Source organism: Erpetoichthys calabaricus, chromosome 2 (genome assembly GCF_900747795.2).
Source record: "Erpetoichthys calabaricus chromosome 2, fErpCal1.3, whole genome shotgun sequence".
NCBI lineage: Eukaryota > Metazoa > Chordata > Cladistia > Polypteriformes > Polypteridae > Erpetoichthys > Erpetoichthys calabaricus.
In genome coordinates, this window is record NC_041395.2 from 53887941 (window position 1) to 53911176 (window position 23236).

Below are 23236 nucleotides of genomic sequence, written 5' to 3' on the forward strand. Positions count from 1 at the left end.
CATGTGTGGTGTGTGTGCATAAGTGTGTTCACCTTGTGATAGAATGGTGCCCTGCCCAAGGGTTGTTCCTGCCTTGCTCCCTGTCCTTACAGTGACAGGCCCCAGAGCCCTGTGACCCTGCTCAGGATTGAGTGGGCTAGAAAAATTGTATGGTATGGTACTTTCTGGAATAAATTTCAAAGATATCTTCTTTTTTTTCTTTGCTGCTATCCAGAACTTATTTTAGTGCAAAACCGAGCATATCAAGTAGATTTTTGTTTTGCCAATTGTTTATTCATGCCCTGATTAAATGTAGAAGTGCACTATATAGGCCTTCAGAGTCCAAGTTAATGATTTTAGACCTTCTGGGGTTTTTACTTCATCTTCACTCTCCATTGTATTATCTACCAGACCTGTACTGTTGTTTATATGTATAATAATATTTTATATATATATATATATATATATATATATATATATATATATATATATATATATATATAAATATATTTTTTTTTAATTTTAGCGGCAATGTTCATGGAGCATTGGAAAAGAAGACAAATGCGGCTCAATTATAAATGGGATCTGACAGGTTTTGAAGAGGAGGAGGTAAGGGAAAGAATTTATTAACTTGTTTTAGAAGATGTGATTAAACTGACAGATTGTTATGAATGGAAATATATAAAATAATGATCTTTTATGCAGTGCATGTAGAAATCAGAAATCCTGAAACAAGCTTGAAAATAGGTACATGCCAGCATATAAAATATATATATATATATATATATATATATAAAATATAACACACAAACACACTCGCCAGAAGCTACTCACAAGTCCCATCATACATGGCTTTAAGGCTTCGCACATGTGGCCTTCACCTGAAGGTAGAGCCCTGATTATGAAACTTTAAGTGAAAGATCATAGCACATCTAATATGCATACTGCTTTTCAGTTTTATTTACTGTATGATGAGGATATTTTGTGGAACTGAAGAGTTTTCCTCTTTAGATAAAAGGATCTGCAGTGTCACCTTATGTATTATCTTTATTAAGCTAGTTTACTTAATGGAAATGTCAGTCATCATTGTAATACACTGTCAATTTTGAACATAATTTTTTATCCACTGGTTTCGTACAAGAAGATAACTTTGTACAGTAACAGTGCCATCTTAGATTGATCTGGTCAGACGTGTTTAGCTAAAGTGTCCTCCAGAAGGTCTTTTTAGTTTAGTGTTCCGTTTAGTATTTTGTTATTGCAGGGCACAGCCACTGATGTTCATATTGTAACTAAATCTTAGGAGGAGAGATATTGGGCTGGAGAGCGTTGTGATGAATGACCTGCTGCATTCTACATATTTGTTGCTATATTTTTATGCACAATGTCATGCAAAGTTTTATATTGATACAAATCGCACTTTTTTTAGTGGATAAGTTTCCCAAACATTGATGCCCAGCAGGTTGTTACTGTACACGGCTTCCCTTTTTCTGAAATTTTGCCAATCACTTTGTTGCTGTTCCACCCCTGACTTATTTCTGTCTACAAACTTATGATTTTGCCAACAAGTCTAAAGGGCAAGTGTTTCTAGGTTTCACACTACATTTATTCTCTTGGCGTTGGTAATGGTCTTATAACTGCCTGTATGCCCAGCTAGAGCCAGTTATTCTAGTCGACAAGCAGCTGTTTTTTATGTGTGTGTGTTTCCATAAGAGAGATGTGGTGTGGGTGTACCCACTACTATCGATTACACAACAAATATAGTATTCAGCAGGGTGGTGTTTTGCAAAGATGACACCAAACCTAAAAAAAAATGCAAAATTAATCATTTTATTTTAGTAGGATAGGAGTATTGTTAAGATGAGAAGCGCAGTCAGGGATAGCTGTGGCAAAACATATATACAGTATGCCTCGTTTGTGTGTGGTGTCCACAGCAGAGCTCTAGTGCGGTTTTGTTTAGTTTCAGTATTTCCAAAACTGCTTTTTAAAGTCTAAATCAACTTTTCCAGCATAATAATGCTAGACCTTACCCATTCTTTTTCTTATAAAATTCATGACTAGTCAATGTTTCTGGTATCGTGCTACTGACCTTCATGCCCTATGCACCTACCCCTTCAAAAAAATGAGAGATGTATCTTTTTGGACTTTATTCTCAATATTTAGGATAGAAAATAAATGGTGACCTTACAAAACAGAACTTGAAACAAGATCATTTAGTGGGCCCTGGCCCTGAGATGCTAAGCTAGATAAAGTAGATTTGCTAATTGATGGGCGGATAGACAATGTCGTTTAATTTTTAAAGAGTGTTATTGGAACTTTACATACTTCCCGAGCAAAGTTTAATTCCATTAACATGATGCAGGCATTGACATACTATGTCTGGTCTTGATTGGTTTATCAGCTCATCTCTGAACAGGTAAACTTGTAGAAGGTTTTTGATGCCCCTGAGTAATTTGAGGAATCTTTAACACAATATTTCTGAAGTGGTCTAAGAAGGTAATACAACCTTTGCCTGGAGATGAACAGTAAATTGAGAGTTGTTATCTGTTAGATGGAGAATTCATTTACTGTCTTCAGTCCAAAGCAACTGGGAGCAGATAAAGGAAACATCCTGACAGCTGAAAACCCATCCTTTTGTAAAAGGTGAAATCTACTCAATGCTAATGTTACTTCTTATAAAATTCTAAGAGTGGAATGGTAGAGCAGTAGATACTCCTGCTATCTAACTGGTCCAGGGACATTTGTTTGATGTCCACTCTAGTCACTCGCTGTGTTGTTTGCTCAGTTTGTCTATCTCCAAGGGTGTATTGCCTGTCTATTCCAATTATCTCTCACAATTCAAAGATGTAAAACTGTAAATCAGCCAGCTCTGTATACTCGTGCATTCCCATTGATGAACAACTACTGTATGCCATCCAGATGTGGGTTCTGTTTTGTACCCAAGTTGGCCATACATTTTCAGCACACGGTGGTGGTTAGAATGAGATTTAGAACCTTCAGATCTGATGTCATGTTTCTTTCCTGGAAATTAATGTCCTGTTACTTGCAGGTAATCCAAGAAAGGGTAGTGAAAATTATGAAATTGACCAACAGATTCGTGCAGTGGCTACAGTTTTACGGATATTATACCAGTAACATGGTGTAAGCAGGAACTTAATCCTTCATCAAAACTTTTTAACTTAATGGTCTTTCTCACATTAAGGTCACATACTGTGGATAATGACTGAACTGATATTATGAGTACAAGCATCAAACACAAGGATCCTGCGCAGGGTTACTAGGCTTGCCCTACTTGATATGGTGTGGAGTTCAGCATTACTAGCATAGATAGCTGAGGCTGCTTGAGCTTGCGCTTGGAGCTCCCATTCAAGGTATGATGGGCATGACCCAGCAAAAGATGACTCGGGACATACATGAAGGATTATGTCTCTTGACTGGCATGGGACCATTGGGAACTTCCCCAGGAGGAACCTGAAGATACTGGCACAGCTAGGGTTGCATAAACATGCTGCTACCATGTTCCTCACCAGGAAAAGAGGAGTAAATGATGTTGGTGACACTTTTTAAGTGAAAGTTTTAAACCAAAGTAAGCGAGTACAATAAATTGTTGCATGGAAAAATTGGGGGGAAAAAAAAAAACCACTTGTTAAAAGAGAGAAGGCCAGTTTAGTTTTCCTTGCAGTAGAAAGAACGCCAGTAATGATGCCAAGAAAAAAGCTAGTGAGAAAGATCTTAAACTATTCATATTTTATGAATGTGGTCACTGCTGCTGCTGATTTCGTAGTATAGTTGTATTCCCAACTCTACCTTTTCTCCGTATGAATATAATAACAGTAGCAACTTTAGCCAGACTACTCTGTTGTTTATTGACAAATGCTTTTTTTCTGCGTCTATCGGGATATACCTGTATATGTTTGTGGAAGTACAGCAGATGTTTAGTGTCATCTTATTTGTAACTCTGTGAAATAACTCCGAGACTATACTTGGTGGATTGTGCTATACAAATATAAATTTAAAGTGAAGTGCCTTGGTTTTTCTATCTTGCTTATAAGAGAGTTGATTCATTTGAACCCCCACTTCAATCAATCAGTTGCGGATTATAGGAAATACTGGCTTGCAAATTAACAATTAATGAAAGATTTAAAAAAAAAATTGCACCATATCATGTTATATATTCATTAGTATGAAAAGTTAATAGACGTGAATTACTAGAGTGACCTCATTATTTGCTTATTATTTTCTTTTTTTAATAAGTTTTTGATTTAGTTTGAGGGGTCTAAAAGTGCAGGTAATAAAATAATCAGATACTTTGTTTTTCTTTTTTTTCTCTCCCTCCATGGTTTCGTGAAGGAAGCAGTCAAGGTTTGGATATCAATATATCTATTTTTCTTGTTTTAGCCATTATTCACTGTGGAGATTTTCTTGGCATGTAATCTTTTCTTGTCAACTTTCTCCATATTTCTTGAATCAACACTGTCTCGGTTCATTCTCTGGGCATCAAAAAGAATCTGCTTCTGGGACTTTTCTTTCCTCTGTCCTGTAATTCGTTCGAGTCACCCATTTCCTATTCTCCTCTCACCATTTTGATTCTACAATGAAATGTGTTTGCTAAACTTTCTTTGCTTTATTTTTTTTTTGTAAATGGCTGTTGTCAAAAATAACTTTTGGGGTTGGGATAACAACCAACATTGTTCTTTATCTCAACTCTTATAGAAATCTAATGAACAAATTATTCCAAATGTATTGTAATAGCATTTTTCTAAGGTATTAAACTTAATTTGAACAACATGTACTTATTAATGGGAAGACTACTGGAAAGTTTCAAACTACTTTCTACAAATATGTGCTGTGACAGGGTAAATTATTTTGCCTTTCTTCATCCTTTCCATTTTAAGACCCTAAATTCTCCATTATTAACATCCATTTGAAGAACTGGCATTGCCATTCATGTGTTTCTTGTTTCAATGACTGTATTTTTTTCTTATGGTTTTGTTGATTATATAAAAACTAGTTGTTGGAGCAGTAGTGAGAAGTTGAGCAAAATGACCCCTTTTATTGGCTAACTAAAAAGATTACAATATGCAAACTTTCGAGGCAACTCGGGCCCCTTCTTCAGGCAAGACGTAATCAGTATAATAGTTCACATTAATCGTTCTGTTAGGATCGATTCCTATTCCGGACACTGCCTATATGGAGTTCTCCAAGCCCAAAAAAATCATTAATAATAATCGTTGATGATGATACTAGTCAACAAAAGTCACCAATAAGGATTTAGGGCCTTAAATTGAAGCAACGTTCACGTTGTTCTGACCATGAGTACGAGCAAAAAGTATGCGGCACATATTTCTGTTACACATTTTTCATACAACGGATGTAGCTCAAAGTGCCTTGCAAGATGTCAAAGAAATAGTTACAACCAAAGAGAAAAACTAGATAATCGACAAATAACACACAAGAAATAGTTCTGATATATAGAAATCAGTGTTTAAGTCTCTAAAGTTGAGTCTGATGATAAGGTCAGATGGCCAATCTCTGGTTATGCTGGGGTAAAAATGGGCACAGTCAGGATTGTTGCACAAAAATTTGTTCATAAATACCCTAACTTGACTTTTTAGCACTTGATGCTGCCAACAGCAACCAGAATTAAAAATAAATACGTGATTATGAAAAATTCAGACGCGAGTGTCTGTAGTGTCAGTTTTACGCCCTAGGAACCAAGTTACCCAAACTATTCTATAACATTTTAGTAATTATTTACCACTGTGATGCTTATCTGTGCTCATAAAATAGGTCATTATGATATCAATTAACAAGAAGAATTCATAATTAACTGCAGAATTACAGCATTGGAGGATTCCTCCACAGTGCTTCTTTCTCTTGCACAATTTGGCTCAAAAACTAATCCGCACATTGTCATCTCATAACAGGCTTAAGTTTTGAGTTTGGTATTTTTCCATCAAGGCATTTTAGCTCTAGACTATTGTCAAGAAACTATGAGACACAGACAGACACACACCCATCATGGAAATCTTGATGTTTTCAGTATCGGGGGGCCCTAAAACATCAAATTTCATCAAAAACCAGAGCTCAAAATTTTTGAAGAATGTAAAGCTTTCACTTCTCTCCCATAGACGATAGGTTATGGTGGGGGAGGGCACAAAACAAAACCAAAAAAGTCTAGAATTTGAATTATTTTTTTTTAAACAAAGAAATAACCCTGATCATTACAGCATTGCCATTATTGGTCTCAATGTGAGACCATTTATTCGTAACATTACAAACCATGATATCGTTTTGTTGATATGTTGAAATATGAGTAGTGAAATGTATGTTTCAAAAGGAGTTCATTAACAGAGTTGCGCTAGTAGACAGTCAAGTGTGACGATGCGGGTTCTGCTCCTCGCTCCCTGCTTGCTTTTGGGAGCCCTGAACCCGTCACCGTCGGTAATGTCACAGATGAGCTCGGCAGTGAGGCACAACAAATGGAGCAAGGGGATGATGCAAAAGTGTAACATGCTTTTATTAAAAACAGCGACAAAACAATCAAAAACAAAGTGTCCAAATAAGTAAAGTGCAGTGCTTTTCAAAATCTTCCTTAAATAATCCATTAAAACACAAGTGAAGTGGAAGTTAAAAAAAATATATTTTTTTATTATTATTTTATAAATATTATTTATTTATTTTTTAAATGAATCCTTTAAAACGAGGTTAAAACAATGGCATGAAGCAATCCTTTAGAAATGCAAAGCCCAGTGTCGTCTTTTACCTGGCGACTCCCCTGCTTCTCCCATCGGGATTCTCAACAGGAGAGTCACCCTACCTGCAGCTGACCTTCTTTCCATTCCTGATCTGGAGGCTTCCCGATCCCTTCGGTTCCGCTCTCTCCAGAACAAGACTTGGCTTCCCCCACTAGCCGCCTCACGCTACTATATATTACGGGGACGTGGATCAGCTGTGGCAATCAACAGCTCCCAGGAACAATTACGGATGTGGATGACTCCTCACCTGTGCACTTAAGCGAGAATCGCCCGCATCACAAATCACCCCAGGAACCGATCTGCCACACTTACCACGCCCGCTCTCTAAGCCGCAAGTGCAGCGATTATTTATTTAAAACTGGCCCTTTTGACATGAGCTGTGGACCCGCTATACCACATTTCAAGTAAAGTAAAAAAAGTATTTGTGATAATCTGAGCCAAGAGCTCTGGGATCTGTTGTAAGAGAGTTCTTGTTTTTCTAAAGGTTAATTTTGGCAACGCTCTCCTATCTCTTTAATATTAGACATTTTTCTGTATACCTTTTTTATGGTATATTTTTGGTTTTCAAATTAACAGTGTAATAAATATTCCAAATTACAGTGTTTGATACAGTTGTGCAGTTTATGCATTTTTCTAGTAGTAAAAGAAACATAGTTCAGAGTAGGCAGTGATGGATACCAAAATATCAGGAAGGATTATAGCAAATCGGTTTAATACGTGATTACTCCAAAGGGTTCTAGTTCAAGGACATTACTGATATTGCATCACCATATACTTAAAAATGTGAGTTGCTATTCTTTATTATAACTTTTTTTTTTTTATCCTATTCTTCGTTTCCTTAAAATGGTTGGAAATTTGATTCCTTCAACTGAGGAAAGCAAGCTAGTACCATCTAGTGAAGGATGTTCATCCAAACCAATGGTTATTAATCTAGTACTGGTGAAGAGGAGAAGGCTTCATGATAACCTTAAGAATACTGATAAATCAGGGAAAATTACAGTTCAGGAAGGTATAAGCTAAACGCATAGCCCAAACATGAGGCCAAGGGTGTTATAATTTGAAAAAAGCCACCCATTGATATATATTGAGGTACTATTTCAAAATTATTTGATAATTTACAAAATGCCTCCAATCAACTTAATCCAATTTATTGTTATAGGGATCTTAAATTTCCCTAAAGAGAAAATAATTTCTTTTTTTTTTCCCACCATTTTGCCCCTGTGTTACAGGGACAGGATGAATTGAATTAAGAGGTTTTGAAAACATTAGGTTATATTCTGACAAAACATCTGACTTTTTGAATTCTGCAGTAAATCAACTGGTTTTCTTTTCAGGCTGGGTATAGCTCCAGATATTTAATTCAGCATTTCAGTCATTTGCCAAAGATTTGATTAATATTTGCCTGTTATGCAGTTCTTATCCATTTCCACTGTGTAGTGTTCGCTGCACATTTTAGATAGGAAATGCTTATCATTGCCATTATTCCATCCTCAATGTAATTTTTTTTTTTTTAGCTGCAGGCTTGCCATTCCTCTACATCAATTCCTTTTGGCTGCTCTTAACCAGAATGTTTAGTATTAAAAGTTTAACTGCTCCAATGTTGCCTTTTCCCTAGGCCCACCCAAGAGCAGAGTATGAAGCCAAAGTAATGCAGAAATCCATGAGAAAAGACCACAAAGTGAAAAAGGTAAGACAGACTGACCTCTGGAAAGATGTAAATGTGGCATGGATATGTTCTTTACTGTTACGCATTTGTAAATCTTTGTAGGTGATTAGAAAGTGGGTTCAATGATGGCTGTTAGAGAAGATAACAACTTTACATTGAATTTGTGTTCATATTTTACTAGTGTGGTTTTGAAAGATAAATATTTTTATTAACATTTTTCCCTAATTTTATTATTAACAGCAAAGCTTTTAGTGTGCCGTACCTTTTAGAATGCTCTTGACACAAAGATACATTTGTGGACTGTTACAAGTGCTAGCATGACAGTGCACACTAAATCATTGAAGTCTGTCCTTCTGGTTGAAGGATTTACATCAGAAATGTTGTGTTTAACTGCTTTCTTGTGTATCAGCGTGTGCAGCCAAAGCAACAAAGTATGTCTTCAAAGTGTAATATATCTGTTAACTGTTTATTCTTTAATTGAGACCCTCCTAGTGCTTTGGCAACAGTTTTTGGCTTGACTTGCCCACCCTGTATGCTGTGCTCTTTACATTCCACCTATGCTTCATGTCCGTCAATTACTTGTTTTGTTTCAAGCAATTAACCTTGTGTTTTCTGTGCCACGTTATGAAAAAATGAGACTACTGCCCGTAATGACTGATGAGTGGGCCCAGTCACCATTTGTAAATTATTAACATCTCCATTATACTCATCTCTGAAATATATTCTATTTCCTTGTATGGTCTAAAAACCAACAGAACCTTTCACTCTACTTTGAAATACCACCAAACTGGAGGCAGTAATCCACTGTCTAAAATTAATTTTCCTGTGTAAACAGTTTTGATACTTCTGCATTTTAACATGTTTTGCGTCCTGTTTTGCTTTTATTCTCCTATGCTTGCCATCAGAAACAGCCGGAGGTAGTCGAGGAGAGAACAAACAAATGGAAGCAAACTGTTCAAACTGCCATGGCCGGGGTCAAGCTGGTACTTTTTTTAAAATGTGAAATTTGTTCACTCCAAAAACCTGGTTTGTCAAGAGCAGAGAAAATGAAATGATGAAACCCTTTGTGTATGTGAAGAAAGAAGAATGTTGGTTTTGAAATTATTATTGAGTTTGTGTAAATGCAACTCCAAAAAAGCAGGATTTGTCAATTATGCGTGTGGTGCTACAAGACTCCATCACAAGGTGTACACTTCACCGTTGAAAGCATCCACTATTTCCAAGTCTTTGCCACAGTTTGCTTTACCTACATCTGTTTGAGCAGTGCAGCGTTATTATGTGTTTTATCCCATGACACACTTTTCCACTTAGTCTGCCTACAGCTGCTGCACCTCAACAGCAAAGTCTGCTAGGGAGTTGGTGTAGACAAACACTCGTCCCTAAATGATTTAGATAGGAATATAAATAACAAGCTGGTTATGTTTGCAGATGATATCAAGATAGGTGGATTAGCAGATCATTTGGAATCCGTTAAATCATTACAAAAGGACTTGGATAGCATACAGGCTTGGGCAGATTTGTGGCAGATGAAATTTAATGTCAGTAAATGTAAAGTATTACACATAGGAAGTAAAAATGTGAGGTTTGAATACACAATGGGCGGTCGGAAAATCGAGAGTACACCTTATGAGAAGGATTTAGGAGTCGTAGTGGACTTACAGACCGTGTTCAGAAGCCATTAAGAAGGCTAACAGAATGTTAAGTTATATAACACCCTGATATGTGGAGTACAAGTCCAAGGAGGTTCTGCTCAAGCTTTATAACACACTGGTGAGGCCTCATCTGGAGTACTGTGTGCAGTTTTGGTCTCCAGGCTACAAAAAGGACATAGCAGCACTAGAAAAGGTCCAGAGAAGAGCGACTAGGCTGATTCCAGGGGTTGAATTATGAGGAAAGATTACAAGAGCTGAGCCTTTTCAGTTTAAGCAAAAGAAGATTAAGAGGTGACATGATTGAAGTGTTTAAAATTATAAAGGGAAATAATATGCTGGATCGAGACTGTTATTTTAAAATGAGTTCATCAAGAACACAAGGACACAGTTGGAAACTTGTTAAGGGTAAATTTCACACAAACATTAGGAGGATTTTCTTTACCCAAAGAGCATTAAACACTTGGAATAAGCTACCAAGTAATGTGGTAGACAGGTAAGACTTTAGGGACTTTCAAAACTCAACTTGATGTTTTTTTTGGAAGAAATAAGTGGATAGGACTGGCGAGCTTTGTTGGGCTGAATGGCTTGTTCTCGTCTAGAGTGTTCTAATGTTCTAAATGATGTTTAAATGTGTAATTGTGTGATATTCTTGGCATGGCTGATGACGATGGGTATTATAGTTTCACACCTATGCTATGATCCTTGTGTGTGTGTGTGTGTATGTAAGAACTGGGAAAATTTATTATGAAGTGACTGAATTTGTTACAAAAGATATTATTAAAATACTATTATTAAAAATGGCATACAAGTAAAGTTAAAATTACCCATGGTCCTAGGGCCTTGCATTTGAACCCCATTACAGTCACTGTTTGTGTGACGTGTTTCTGTGTAGGCATCGCTGGACCTTGTTAATGGACTAGTAGGCCCTGCATAGCGTCTTGTACCTTGCTATTCTAAGACAGACTCGGACCTTTCCCGGCTCGACATGGATTAATCAGGTTTTTAAAATGGATGCAAGGATATTGTTCCACAAAGCGATACATAAATAACAAGAAGTGATTTGTAATGTTGTAGACCAATTATTTCTTTTCAAAACATCCAATAAAAACATCATCTGCTAGCATTAGACTACTGCCTAGCAATCTTTCTTTGTTTGGTAGGAGAGCTGTCACAGTAAGCACAATCCAAAATATTTTTTATTAATATTTCACAATTCTGGGGAAGTTGGCTGGCCACTGACTTTCAGATCAATCAGATTAATAATAAGCATCAGTCTTTAATTTAAAAAAAGGAATATTTGTATACTAAACCCTTTGATTTTTTTCAACTGGCTTTTAACAATGACTAATGTTTTTAGCTACAGTTGCTTTCTAAAGATTTGTGTGTTTTCTGCATATTGTGAATCTGATAGTTTTTATTATTTATTCATTATTCTGATGCATCCCTTTGAACTGTTTGCAAAAGTCTTAATAAATTAGCTGTTGTAATCCAAGATGCCCTCGTATACCATTGTGTCTTCCATTGAAAGCCCATATGACAACAAAGTGTCAGAAATAATGCTGTGCAATAACAAAACACACACAACAATAGAATGAGCACGGAGAGTAAAACGAATACAATAAAATAATGCTTTGGTTGCCCAGTGGGTTTTCTTACTGTTTTCCCTCTATCGAACTTTGTGGGGTTGCTTATCTACTTACACACATTAGCTAGTTTCAATTAAAACACTTTTCCTCATTCTGTTCAAAGTTTTCTAGTTGCTCACCTACTTTACCTCATCTTGCATCTCATCTTTGGCTTCTGGCTCCTGGAAGGCACTATCCTTTTATAACCCACTCAGGCACTAATGGCTAGCAAAAACCTGGAGTCGCAAGCTGCTACTTAAATTGCTCTAGCCACAACACTGTGCCCCTGGCAACTCCTTACTTTGAAACATTCTCCAAATTTGTCTTATTATCTAATGAATTGCCTCTTGAGCTGCCTGTTATCCTATATTTAAAGCCTAATAGTAGTTTTAACTACATCTTAAGACTATCTGCTGCCATCTAGCAGTAAAACGTATGTGCTACCAGTCCTGAATTGTTCTACTCTCATAGTGATGTCTCTTGGAAATAACCTTTATGAGGCAAATACTATACAAACATATGCTACTGTCCCCGGTGGCATCCACTTGCCAGGATTGTCATCTGAATGTGTCCGCCAGTCATCAGTGCAGGTGGTTCTTTGGTCTCTGTAATTCCCTTTATTGTCTCTTGATAATTTGGTTGCCTTTCTGCCTCTGAGAGCCTGTTTTCAGGTAAGCAAGCAGACAGCTTTAACAGAAAAATAATCCTTAATTTATATGGCACATTTCTTAATTGTTCCAAAGTAACTTAGAAAGCAAAGCAAAATACATTGTTCCATTTGCTAAACCAGTGTTTTCAGAATTAATGGGGAAGGCTCCTCCACTTAAAGAAGCACCTCTTCCCCAATCCAGAGATGGAACTCGACCCTTTTCTGGCTGTGAACCATGACCTCAGACACCAAGGCGCTGATCCTCATCCCACTTCATACTCGGCTGCAAACCACCTTAGTATAATAATTAATAATAATAATAATTCTTTGCATTTATATAGCGCTTCTCTCACTACTCAAAGCGCTCAGCAATTGCAGGTTAAGGGCCTTGCTCAAGGGCCCAACAGAGCAGTCTCTATTGGCCAATTGGACTACATCATCCACAAAAAACAGAGATGCATTCCTGGGGTTTCCTTGAATTGCCACCTTATCATGAGCTATATTGACCAGGTCAATTGCTCCTGGTAGGGTCACCCAAGTTAAATTGGTCCTAAATGAAGGATCAGACCAAGTGCGGTTCATTTACCCCTTTTAAAAAAGTCAAGGATCCAGCAACAGTTCCTGGTAAAGGACAACTGGAGCCCTGCTCTGAGCTCGTCAGCAAGTGCCTGGTGGTCAGGCACAGCCCAAAGGAGCAACTTGGGTTCATGTTCCAGTGGGCCAACCATCTGCATGAGGAGCCATAAGTGTGCCTTGGTGGACCAATCACTCGCTACCGAAACTGACTCTAGTCACAAACCAGGTCAGTTTAAAATTGCTTATGAGCTGAAACGCATTCCCATGTAACAGGATCTCTGGGCAAACCAAGAAATTATAATAATACCACAATGTGAAGGTATTCAAATTTACATTGCCGGATAAATAGAAAAAGAATTTTGAAAAATCTGAATAAAGTTTGCTAAATGCTTGGCAGCCAGATTGAAGTGAGCGAGTGTAAGCTGCAATATAGTCCATGACTATGGACATCACGGTGAACATGCAAAGCAGGAGTATTAGTTTAGGAACTGTGTATTCAGCCTTAGATTAGACAAAGCCCCGTGTGTAGGACTGGAATGTGAGAGAATAAGAGCCACGCAAGTGTATGCTGAGGCTTCTATAATGATGCTTTATAAATAATGAAAAACGATGCTGTCGGAAGATCTTGGGTGTAGAAACCCATGACCACAGGTATTCTAGGGTGTTAGGTCAAAAAGCAGTAAACACTAATAGTTCAGATGAATAAAGAATAAAACAAGTCTTGTATGAAGAGCTTCAAAAGGCTGGTCCTGGACCATACAAGTCCTTTTGTGAAAAGAAATTTGGACCCACTGCAGTTTGCCTATAGGACAAAGATTAGAGTAGAAGATGAAATTATTTAACTGCTGCACAAGGCCTTCTCCCCATCTGGGAAAAAAAGCTGGCAGCACTGTGAGGATTAAGTTTTACTAATGCCTTCAGTAGCATCCAGTAAGCCCTGTTGAGGGCTAAGCTCCGAGATATGCAGGTGAATGAGCCTATGGCATCCTAGATAATGGACTAGATGTCCAGCAAACTGCAGTTTGTGAAGCTGAACGGGGTGCATTACTTATATGGATGTGAGCAACACTGGAGCACCACAAGGAGCAGTCCTGTCTGTCTTTCTGCTAACCTTCTACACCTCGGACTATAAATATAACACCAGGTCATGTCACTTGCTGAAATTCCCTAATGATTCTGCATTAATGGGGTGTATTGATATGGGGGATGAGACAAAGGTGAGGAGTCAGGTGGAGAGCATCGTTTCTTGGTGCAAATAGAACTCTACATAAGTAAAGCCAAGAAACGAAACCATACAAAAAAGCCTCTGCACCTAGTCACCATTCAGGGAGTGGATGTGGAGTTGGATTGCCACAAGTACGAGGGGTGTTCAAATATAAACAGGAATTTATGAGCTGCACTTTATTTATTGAATACAATAAAATGACTTCTACACTATATTTTTCTATGTGGTCTCCTGCCCCTGCAATCCACTTGTTCCAGCGCTCAGGAAGCTTCTTAATCCCAGAAGAGTAGAAGTCTTTTGACTGCATGTTGACCCATTTTTACACGGCGTCAATAACCTTCTCACTTGACTTGAATTTCATCTCTCCTACAAATTCCTTAAGTGGACTGAAGACATGATAGTCCCTCTCTGAATGACTTGTACCAATCATACACTTTAGACTGAGAGAGACACTTATCCTCAAACTGATATTTAAGTCTGTAATAAATCTAAGATGGAATGGCTCCATTTGTCAAAAGTTGAATAATAATCCACTGCGCAACACTACTTTGTACCTTCTGCTCTGACGTGTTAATTACAACTGACAGGAAAGGGAGAAAGAGCAGCTAGCACTATTAATGACAACTTCAAATGTACATGTGTTTGTCCAATGAGTCAGGTCTACCTTGCACTCTTTATAAGAGCAGAGCATGAAAATTCCTGTTTATAAATGAACGTGTCTCCTACTTTGGCATCCACATCAGTGGCAGGTTGGACTGGTCTTGTAACACAGAGGAACTATAAAAGAAAGGACAGAGCAAACTCTTTTCTATCGGAGATTGTTCCTTTGATATGGGTACTGTCCTTTACATGTTCTGCAACTCTGTCATTTTCTGTGCTGTAATGTGGTTGACCAGTAGCATCACTTGAAAAGAAGCCCACTGAATCAAAAAGCTGATAAGGAAGGAAGGCTCAGTTATGGAGACACACTCTTGACCCCCAGGAGTTTGTAGCAGAGAAAGGATTGAAGATAAAACAAATGGCTATTATGAACCATTATGCACATCACCACACTGACACACTAGCATTGAGTAATTTTAGCCAACAAATTTTTCTGCTCATGCGTGTCAAGAAACACTACTGGGCCTCTTCATACCTACTGGACCACCATACGCCTTACTGTGACTGCATCTTATCGTTAGCAGAGTCAGATGGTTTTTTTTCTTTTTTTTATCTTTTTTTGTAATTCTTTTGTGTTTGAGGATGGTTTTGGTGATTGTTTATAACATTTCTTGAGCCACTATTCGCTAAATTTCTCAAAAGGACAAACATTGTTGTTTTGATGGGCTTTGCCAGACCACACATTCCCAAATATTTGTGCATTTATATATTTTTAGTTTTATAATTTATAGCTTGTTTAACAGACGCATTTTCCAAAGTATCCTTTGCTGTTGTTTTTATGTATACAGTGTGTGCTAGAAATAAAACTAAAAGGCAAAATATTATGGCAGCTGGTTGAAGCTTTGATGAGTCAGGACAGGAGGAGAGAAAATATCAGAAAATATAATTTGTCCCAATATGCATAATAAAGAGTATGTCTTCAAGCGACACCTTTGCATCACTTGATTGAGAGTAGTTTAGATGGTTGTGAAAAGTTGCTTCTCCATCCTTTTTCCCAAGCTGCTGAATTATCATCAAGTTTTAACATGTCTATTGAGAGCGAGTGTCAGACAGAAGCTTGTGGGAAGCAGAATGGAGACTTCTTGCAAAATCAGTATCCATACGGTAAAGACTCTCTGAATTTGAAAATAAAGAAACAGTACCACAAAAGTTATGTATACTGTAAAAATTCCATCATTTTGAGTTTAGGTCAGAAACAACACTCTTATTTAAGAAATATGTTGAAATGAGAGGTGGTAGCCATAGTCCTTCTCCAGGATTTTCTCTTGTCAAAACCCCGCTTTGTGCTGTTAATACACACAGCTTCTATGAGGCTCTGGTGTTGCTGTTGGGTCTAACTTTCCTGCACATCATCAGATTAGTGTTAGGTACTCTTGAGGGGAACTTCATTTTTCTTTTTGACAGAAATTGTCCTTCTAAATTAGTCCTTAGGTTGTCAGTTGTATATAATTAGGGCTGAGTATCAGAAGAAACCCTCAACTTTGTTTCAGTTTTGACTGTGCAGGGACAATGTGGCGACAGGTGAATGTTGGGAATCACATTTCTGCTCTCTTTACTTCTTGACAAACCCTGTTTTGAAACTTGATGCACTTTCATCCCACTTTATTATTATTATTATTATTTTGCGTTCTTTCCACCCCCACACCATTTCTTCTTATTTGTAGGTTTAGTGCACGATTTCCACCTTCATTATTATCGTTTTTTTTATATATTTAAATATTTTTATCCTTTATATTTCAGTAAGAAAATACATGGTGTTTGGATATGTGCATTTCATTTCATCTGCATGAAGTTTTGTGTTTTTTTTTTCTTGTGTGTGTTGGTAGTTTAGCACGGTGTGTAAATAAACATTTTTTGTTTTAATTCTGTTTGTGTTTTTTGGGTTGTTCTTGTGCTTTACTCCCACTTCTTTTTTTAAAGGTGGTGTTTCTAAACTGCAAAATGAAACACTAAGTCTACATAAACAAAATCAAGAGTCTGGTTTGTTTTGATATAAAATAGTATTTTTACAGAAACAAATTAGCCATTTTCAATTTACAGATTACTTCATGGTCTCAAATTCAAAATGTCTTACAATTTAAAATATACCTGTACACATTTTAACTGTTTTTGTTGTATGTTCATAGATTAGACTTGGTAATGTTTTGGAAGCCTACTAGATTTAATATATTTTATGTGAAATTTGAAATTGGCCTGAATTAAATCAACTTAATTTTGGATGTAGGTGGCTGGTAAACAGTTATGAAGAAATAATATTTAATTCCTTTACTCAAGGGAAGCACAAGTAAACATATAAGCCAATGGTTGTTTGCTGTTCGAGCGGGGAGTCTGCTCGCTGTGTGTTGTCATTGCTGCTTCAAAGCACACACCTGCGGCTGCTGAAAACAATTACTAGAAAACAGAAACTCCTGTCTTGTTGTGACTCTTTGAGTTGAAGCCATTTGTTGGGTGTGCCTCAGCTGCTGCCCTTTCTCTTCTTTTCCTGCTTTACACATTAACGTTTCTGGGAATCCAACTTTTTTGTTACCGTGTTGCTATATATAACATGGTCACGTCAAATTATCTTTCAATATTTGGGACTAAAATACATGTAGATTGCAGTCTTGACCAAGGAACCCGAGTAGTTTTAATACCTCCTTTTATATTTATTTTATTTTGTGTGTTTTTTGCCCCACCCTTTTCCTTTTGTGTTTTTTTTTTTCTAGAATAATCTGCACAGACTTATTTATTTAAGTCATGGCTCCTAACATTATTTTCCCATTTTTTTTCCCCCTTTCCAGACAGAAAAAGAAAAGCTTACCTGGAGAGACAGACTACCAGCATATACAACCAATATCGTGATGATTCTGTTTATGGTAATTTTTTTTTTTTTTTTGTGGTATTTACAAAACACACACAGCAGCTCCGTTGATCAGTCAGCTATGCATTACAGAATGCAGTAATGTCTGAGAATATGACATTCAGCTTTCCAGATACTTATCACTGAATCGATTCTCCCAGGTGAGTAGGTGCTTCTGCAGCAACATGCAAAGAATGAAATCCCCAACGTCAGAAACCAGGTGTGGGTACCTTTTTTCCTCCATGTTAACACCTGTGATATGGCACTTTCATGTACTATGCTGTAGCTCATGTGCTTTGCCTGTGCAGCCAGACTTTTCCTTTTGGCAATGCATTTTTACATAAATAGAACAGTGTGCTTCACTGTCTTCTGTAACTAGAAGTAAAATAAATTAGCCTGCCATTGTCAGGGTGGGCGGAGGAAAGGACATGATTTGTAATAACGTCCTGACTCCCTACGAGGTCTACGATTTTGTAAGTCAAGATGAAAAAATCATTTTTAACATTGTCATTTTCTTATTGGGTTAATTTTAATTTTATGTAGTGCCCTTGTCATTTACTATTTCCAAATCATACACACACATCAATACAATTAAACACAAAATTAAAATATTTAACAAAAACACTAACGCTATGCACAATCTACACTACATAAAAGTGTATGCTAAGCTTCTATTGATTTATTGTTTCATTAATTTTCTAAGCACTTTAATTCCAAAATAATGTGGAAGGAGGCAAGAAATTATCTGTATAGCATCAGGCACAAATAGGAAACGGACTGGACAACCATTCCACCCGTACTCACTTGTAGACGGTCACAGGTGGGACAGAAAGTGTAAAATATACAGAAAAGTTGATGTTTTCTGAAATTTGCTAAGAAAATACTACATAAAATGGGCATTATAATAAAGTAACTTATACTAAAAATGAAAATGTTAAAAATTAAATATGTATGCAGAAGAGATTTTTTTTTAATCCAGTAGTGCTCACCTACTGTGATTACATGCTGTATACAAACACTTCATGTGCATTTTTTGGAAATGTTTACCCCTTAATCATCAGACTTCCAGCACTTGCAACCAACAGACATTCTCAGATGACTCCTCTGTCGTAGGCTGCATTGGTAACGGAGTCGGAGTACAGGAGGCTTGAGGGGGACTTTTGTCCTGTGGTACAGAGATAACCACCTTCAACTCAACATTAGCAAGACAAAAGATTTGTAGTGGACTTCCAGCATGCCATAGTGCCTTGGAGACCAGTAACCATTCAAGGGGAGAACATGGAAATGCTGTAGACGAGTACCTGGAAGGTCACATCCAATAAACCGAATACTGGATTGGTCTGACAACACAGTTGCACTGTAAAAAAAGTTGTCAGAGTAGATTGTATGTTCTGAGGGAAGTCTCATCTTTGATGACTGCAGCAATCTGATGTGTAGTAGCCAGCATATTAATAATAATAATTCTTTGCATTTATATAGCACTTTTCTCACTACTCAAAGCACTCCGCAATTGCAGGTTAAGGGTCTTGCTCAAGGGCCCAACAGAGCAGAGTCCCTATTGGCATTTACGGGATTTGAACGGGCAACCTTCCGATTGCAGTGCAGATCCCTAGCCTCAGAGCCACCACTCTGCCTTTATTGTTTACTGGGGTCTCTTAGGGAAACAACATGCGTTTAAGTGACACACAATGCCTGAACCAACTTATCAGGAAAGCCTGCTGCATCACAGGGCTAACCCTGGAAACAGCTGTGGAAAAGAAAAATCCCCTCCATCCCCACCAGGGGTACTCTCATGGAGCACATTTAGCCACAGGCTCACTCCACCACTGTGTGTTAAGAAGCGCCTCTTGGGATCTTGTCTGCCCGCTGCTATCAGTCAATTCAGGGATTCTTCACGACATCCCATAATAAATGCTTATACTCTTCCAAGTTTATTTTACAAATCCTGTACAATATACATCTATTGATTGATTGACTTTATTTGTCCTGTGAGTCTGTATATTTGCTTTTTATGTTTTTGCTGCTGTATGCATTTAATTTTCCCTTGGGATTGATAAAGATTATCTTTTCAAAATGTAATCTAATGTTGGCAAGCTTTCTAAAGCTGAAACCTAGAAAACATTACATACAGTACAGCAGGGGTACTCAATCACGGTCCTGGAGGTCCGCAGTGGCGGCAGGTTTTTGCTCCAACCAAATTGCTTAATAAGAAGCACTTACTGCTCAAATAACACTTCTGCTTCACTTTAGTTGTCTCGCTCGTTAAGATTTTGAACCCCTATTGCTTATTTTAGTCTTAAGCAGCTGTAGTCTTGGTTTTTAATTGCTCCTTATTAGCAGTAATATGCAAATGACAAAAGAGACCAGCATTTCTCCATTTAGCTTGTTACTATTTACACCTCTGTATTTATCGTGCACTAATTGGTTTAATTAAATATTTGGAAGGAAACTGAAGAGAAAAAAGTGAAGGACTAAGAATCACTCATCCATTTTAGCATTCAGATCATTCGGATGATATCCTTAGAAAGAGGAAGAAAATCCAGGATATGAGAATGACCTGACATAGCAGAGTAAAAGCACTAACGAGCCATGGAATTAAATTATTGGCAAGAATTGCTTTCTAATTAAGCAACCGGGTTAGGACAAAAACCTGCAGCCACTGCAGACCTCCAGGACCGTGATTGAGTACCCCTGCAGTACAGTATAAGAGAAGAACTATTCTGCTTACCTTGGTAAATGTACTGTAGGTTAGGTAGTTGTTATGTCAAAGTAATGGAGCTTCATCTTGTCTTTTATAAATGGTTCCAAGTACAGCCGTGGTAGCGAACCATCTGCCATTTTGGGTTTAGACAGGAAAAATCAAGTTTCATTAGTCTCCTAGACTCTTTTAAGCATCAGAATCATTTAATTACTGTAGAGTATGCAGCATTATTTCTTATTATTCTAAAAGCTTTTCTTAAGGTGTCCCATGAAAGGCTAAAACTGTGAGAGACAGGAATTAAAGATTCAAATGGTACTCCTAAACAGCATTGGGTTGAGGTGCCAGATACTTTTCTTTAACCCCTTAAATTGGACCCCATAAAAACAATGCTGCTCCTGTTTTAAGTAAGGTGTAATTATTAAGATGACAGAAAGCCTTGTGGTTTAGTAAGTAGTCTGTAAAATCCCAACAAATCAGCATGGAAAAAAATTAAATGAGGTTTAATATAAATGAATGTAAAGTTTACATAGCAGTCATAAATATTTTTGATATAATTACACAATGGAAGTAAGAGTTGCCGGTAAAAAATATATTTTGTGACGAAAAACTGACCTATTATGTACATTTCATAGCAAAAGTAATTAAAAAGACTCTCGTGTTGAGTTATATGGTACCTTCAGCATAGTACAAGTGAAGGGAAGGAATTCTTGACTGTGCGTTACACTTGTAATGGCGCATCTGGAATATGTAGTTTAAATGTAACAATGCTGACAGTTGTATTTCAAACAAGCACATTGTATGTAGTCTTTGGATCAGTATTAATTTTATAGCATATGGCTATTTGAATGTCTATATAGGAAACCTTGGAATGCTTATTAGGTTTTCAGGTTGCATCTGGTATTTTACTGGGTCCGCACAATAATAAATCAAAAGATATCTTCTGCTTATGTAGATCATTTGTCCTCTTCTAACCTTCCACTTAAGTTTGTGCACACAGAGCAGTAAGTTCCATTTATATGGCAGTGAAGTTAAGTGCAGCTTACACAAGTGTTTTGACTATTAGCAATAGCAAGAACTAATGGGCATTTGTCATCTGGCACACATGATGCATTTCAAATGTGCTGAGGTTTTTATTGGAAGTGAAAAATTCCTGGAAAGGAAGAATGAAATAAGGATTTTGTAATGTATCGCTATCTATGCTGCAGTGACAGGATTTTATTGTACCACCAGTCAATTTGAATTTTAAACCTTGATAGCATTCCTCATAATTTTGTTTGATTTTCCTTTTCAGATTGGCCTTACTTTTGCAATTGTGTTTGGAGTAATACTCTACAGGATATCCACAGCCGCAGCACTTGCAATGAGTCCAAATCCTACCACCAGGTCTAATGTGAGGGTCACTGTCACAGCTACGGCAGTTATCATCAATCTGGTGGTCATCCTTATCCTTGATGAAGTCTACGGCTCGATTGCTAGATGGCTAACAGTGATTGGTAATTAAATGTTGTCTTTTATCAGCATTGTATGGATTAATCCATTAACCAAATCTGAGCATCATGCAATAATTTATATCTAAAGGAGCAGACTTTGAAATAGTGAAGAGTTCTGAATTTTAAATGAAAAAGCAAAAAAAAGATTTGCTTTGTCCCATCGAAGATCGGCTCTCTCTGTGTACTCAGTTCTGCCAGCGTAGCCTCTGGCCCTCATCATTCTTGTAATGAAACAGACTGGTTCACAAAATGGATTGAAGGTTATCACATTTAAAGGCAGTACAGGTGTATTATTAATGATTCATGGGCTTCTACTGTGATTATGATTTGATTTTACTTCAAGTAGAATCTGTTTTGCTCTTATGGTAACTGCTCTCTCTCGTGATAAATGTTTCACGTTGACTTCGATTTTTGCAGTGTAAGACTCCACGGTATACGAAAACAGACATAATTTGCATCAAAGTAACAGGAACATGCCCACCCTACTTTTTAAGAAAGAGAACATTTCCCAATGCATTTGTCATACAGTGATCCCCCGCTATATTGCGGTTCAGCTATCGCGCCCCCGCGATATCATGGATTTTTCTGTGGAACATATCTAATTTTATACTTACATTGTACACTACGGTAGACAAAGAGTTTTGCGTTACAGTACCCAGATGATTTCTTACAAGGCCCGTTATTGGCTGAAAGAGGAGACTCAACCAATCAGAGTGGGGTTCTCATTTTCTTAGGCTGCTGCTAACGTGGTTTAATCTCTGCGTAACACGTACCTTGCTTGTGGTTCGATTGTTGTGAGCAAACTTTTTGTGAACTTTTCGTTTTGTTTTAAGTCCTACGATGGCTCCCAAGCATCCTAAATCTTTTGGTAGTAGTGAGCCTAAGTGCCAGAGGAAGACCTTGACCATTCAGGCGAAGGTAAAACTCCTGGATATGCTTCGGGAAGGAAAGCGTTACGTGGACGTCACTCGCCATTACAAGTTTACATGTGTTTAAAGCATGTGGGAGGTGTATTTTAAGGCTTAAACTATAAAAAAAAAAAAATGTTTTTTTATATGGTCTTTCTATATCACGGATTTTCACCTATCGCTGATGGGTCTGGTACGTAACTTCCACGATAGGTGGGGGATCACTGTAATATCATATCAATGTTGCTAATTATTTATAATATCTTTAAGGCATTTACTTGCCTAAATTACTTTCCAAAATGTATCTGTAACCAAACCGATTAGCATTGAAGCCAATTTAATATAATGTAAATGAATACAGGAAAAAGGTTAGAGTTTAAATTTAGTACTGTCTAATACCGATGTGGTTAGATACATCTTGAATAGCCAATTGCTTTAGTTTACTGCCAGCATCAGCTATGGCATGACAGTGTTAATTTGTCTGGTGAGCCTGTTTCATCACCTGACGGGG

General features: G+C 37.4%; 1 protein-coding gene across 41 annotated transcripts in view; it reads left to right on the top strand.

Annotated features, from left to right (window-relative positions):
• Positions 1–23236, top strand: part of ano1a (anoctamin 1, calcium activated chloride channel a) — a 380680-nt gene that overhangs the window by 300023 nt on the left and 57421 nt on the right. For 13 of the 41 annotated variants that reach the window (XM_051923672.1, XM_051923671.1, XM_051923681.1 and 10 more), the window contains 6 exons: positions 506–588; positions 4327–4338; positions 8350–8421; positions 9306–9383; positions 17568–17642; positions 21619–21820. The exons of 10 other annotated variants lie outside the window; for them this stretch is intronic. In XM_051923672.1, the coding sequence (XP_051779632.1) occupies positions 506–588; positions 4327–4338; positions 8350–8421; positions 9306–9383; positions 17568–17642; positions 21619–21820 (522 nt within the window). The remainder of the gene's footprint in view (positions 1–505; positions 589–4326; positions 4339–8349; positions 8422–9305; positions 9384–17567; positions 17643–21618; positions 21821–23236) is intronic. 18 more of the 41 variants (XM_051923706.1, XM_051923683.1, XM_051923691.1 and 15 more) reach the window with 9 other exon arrangements.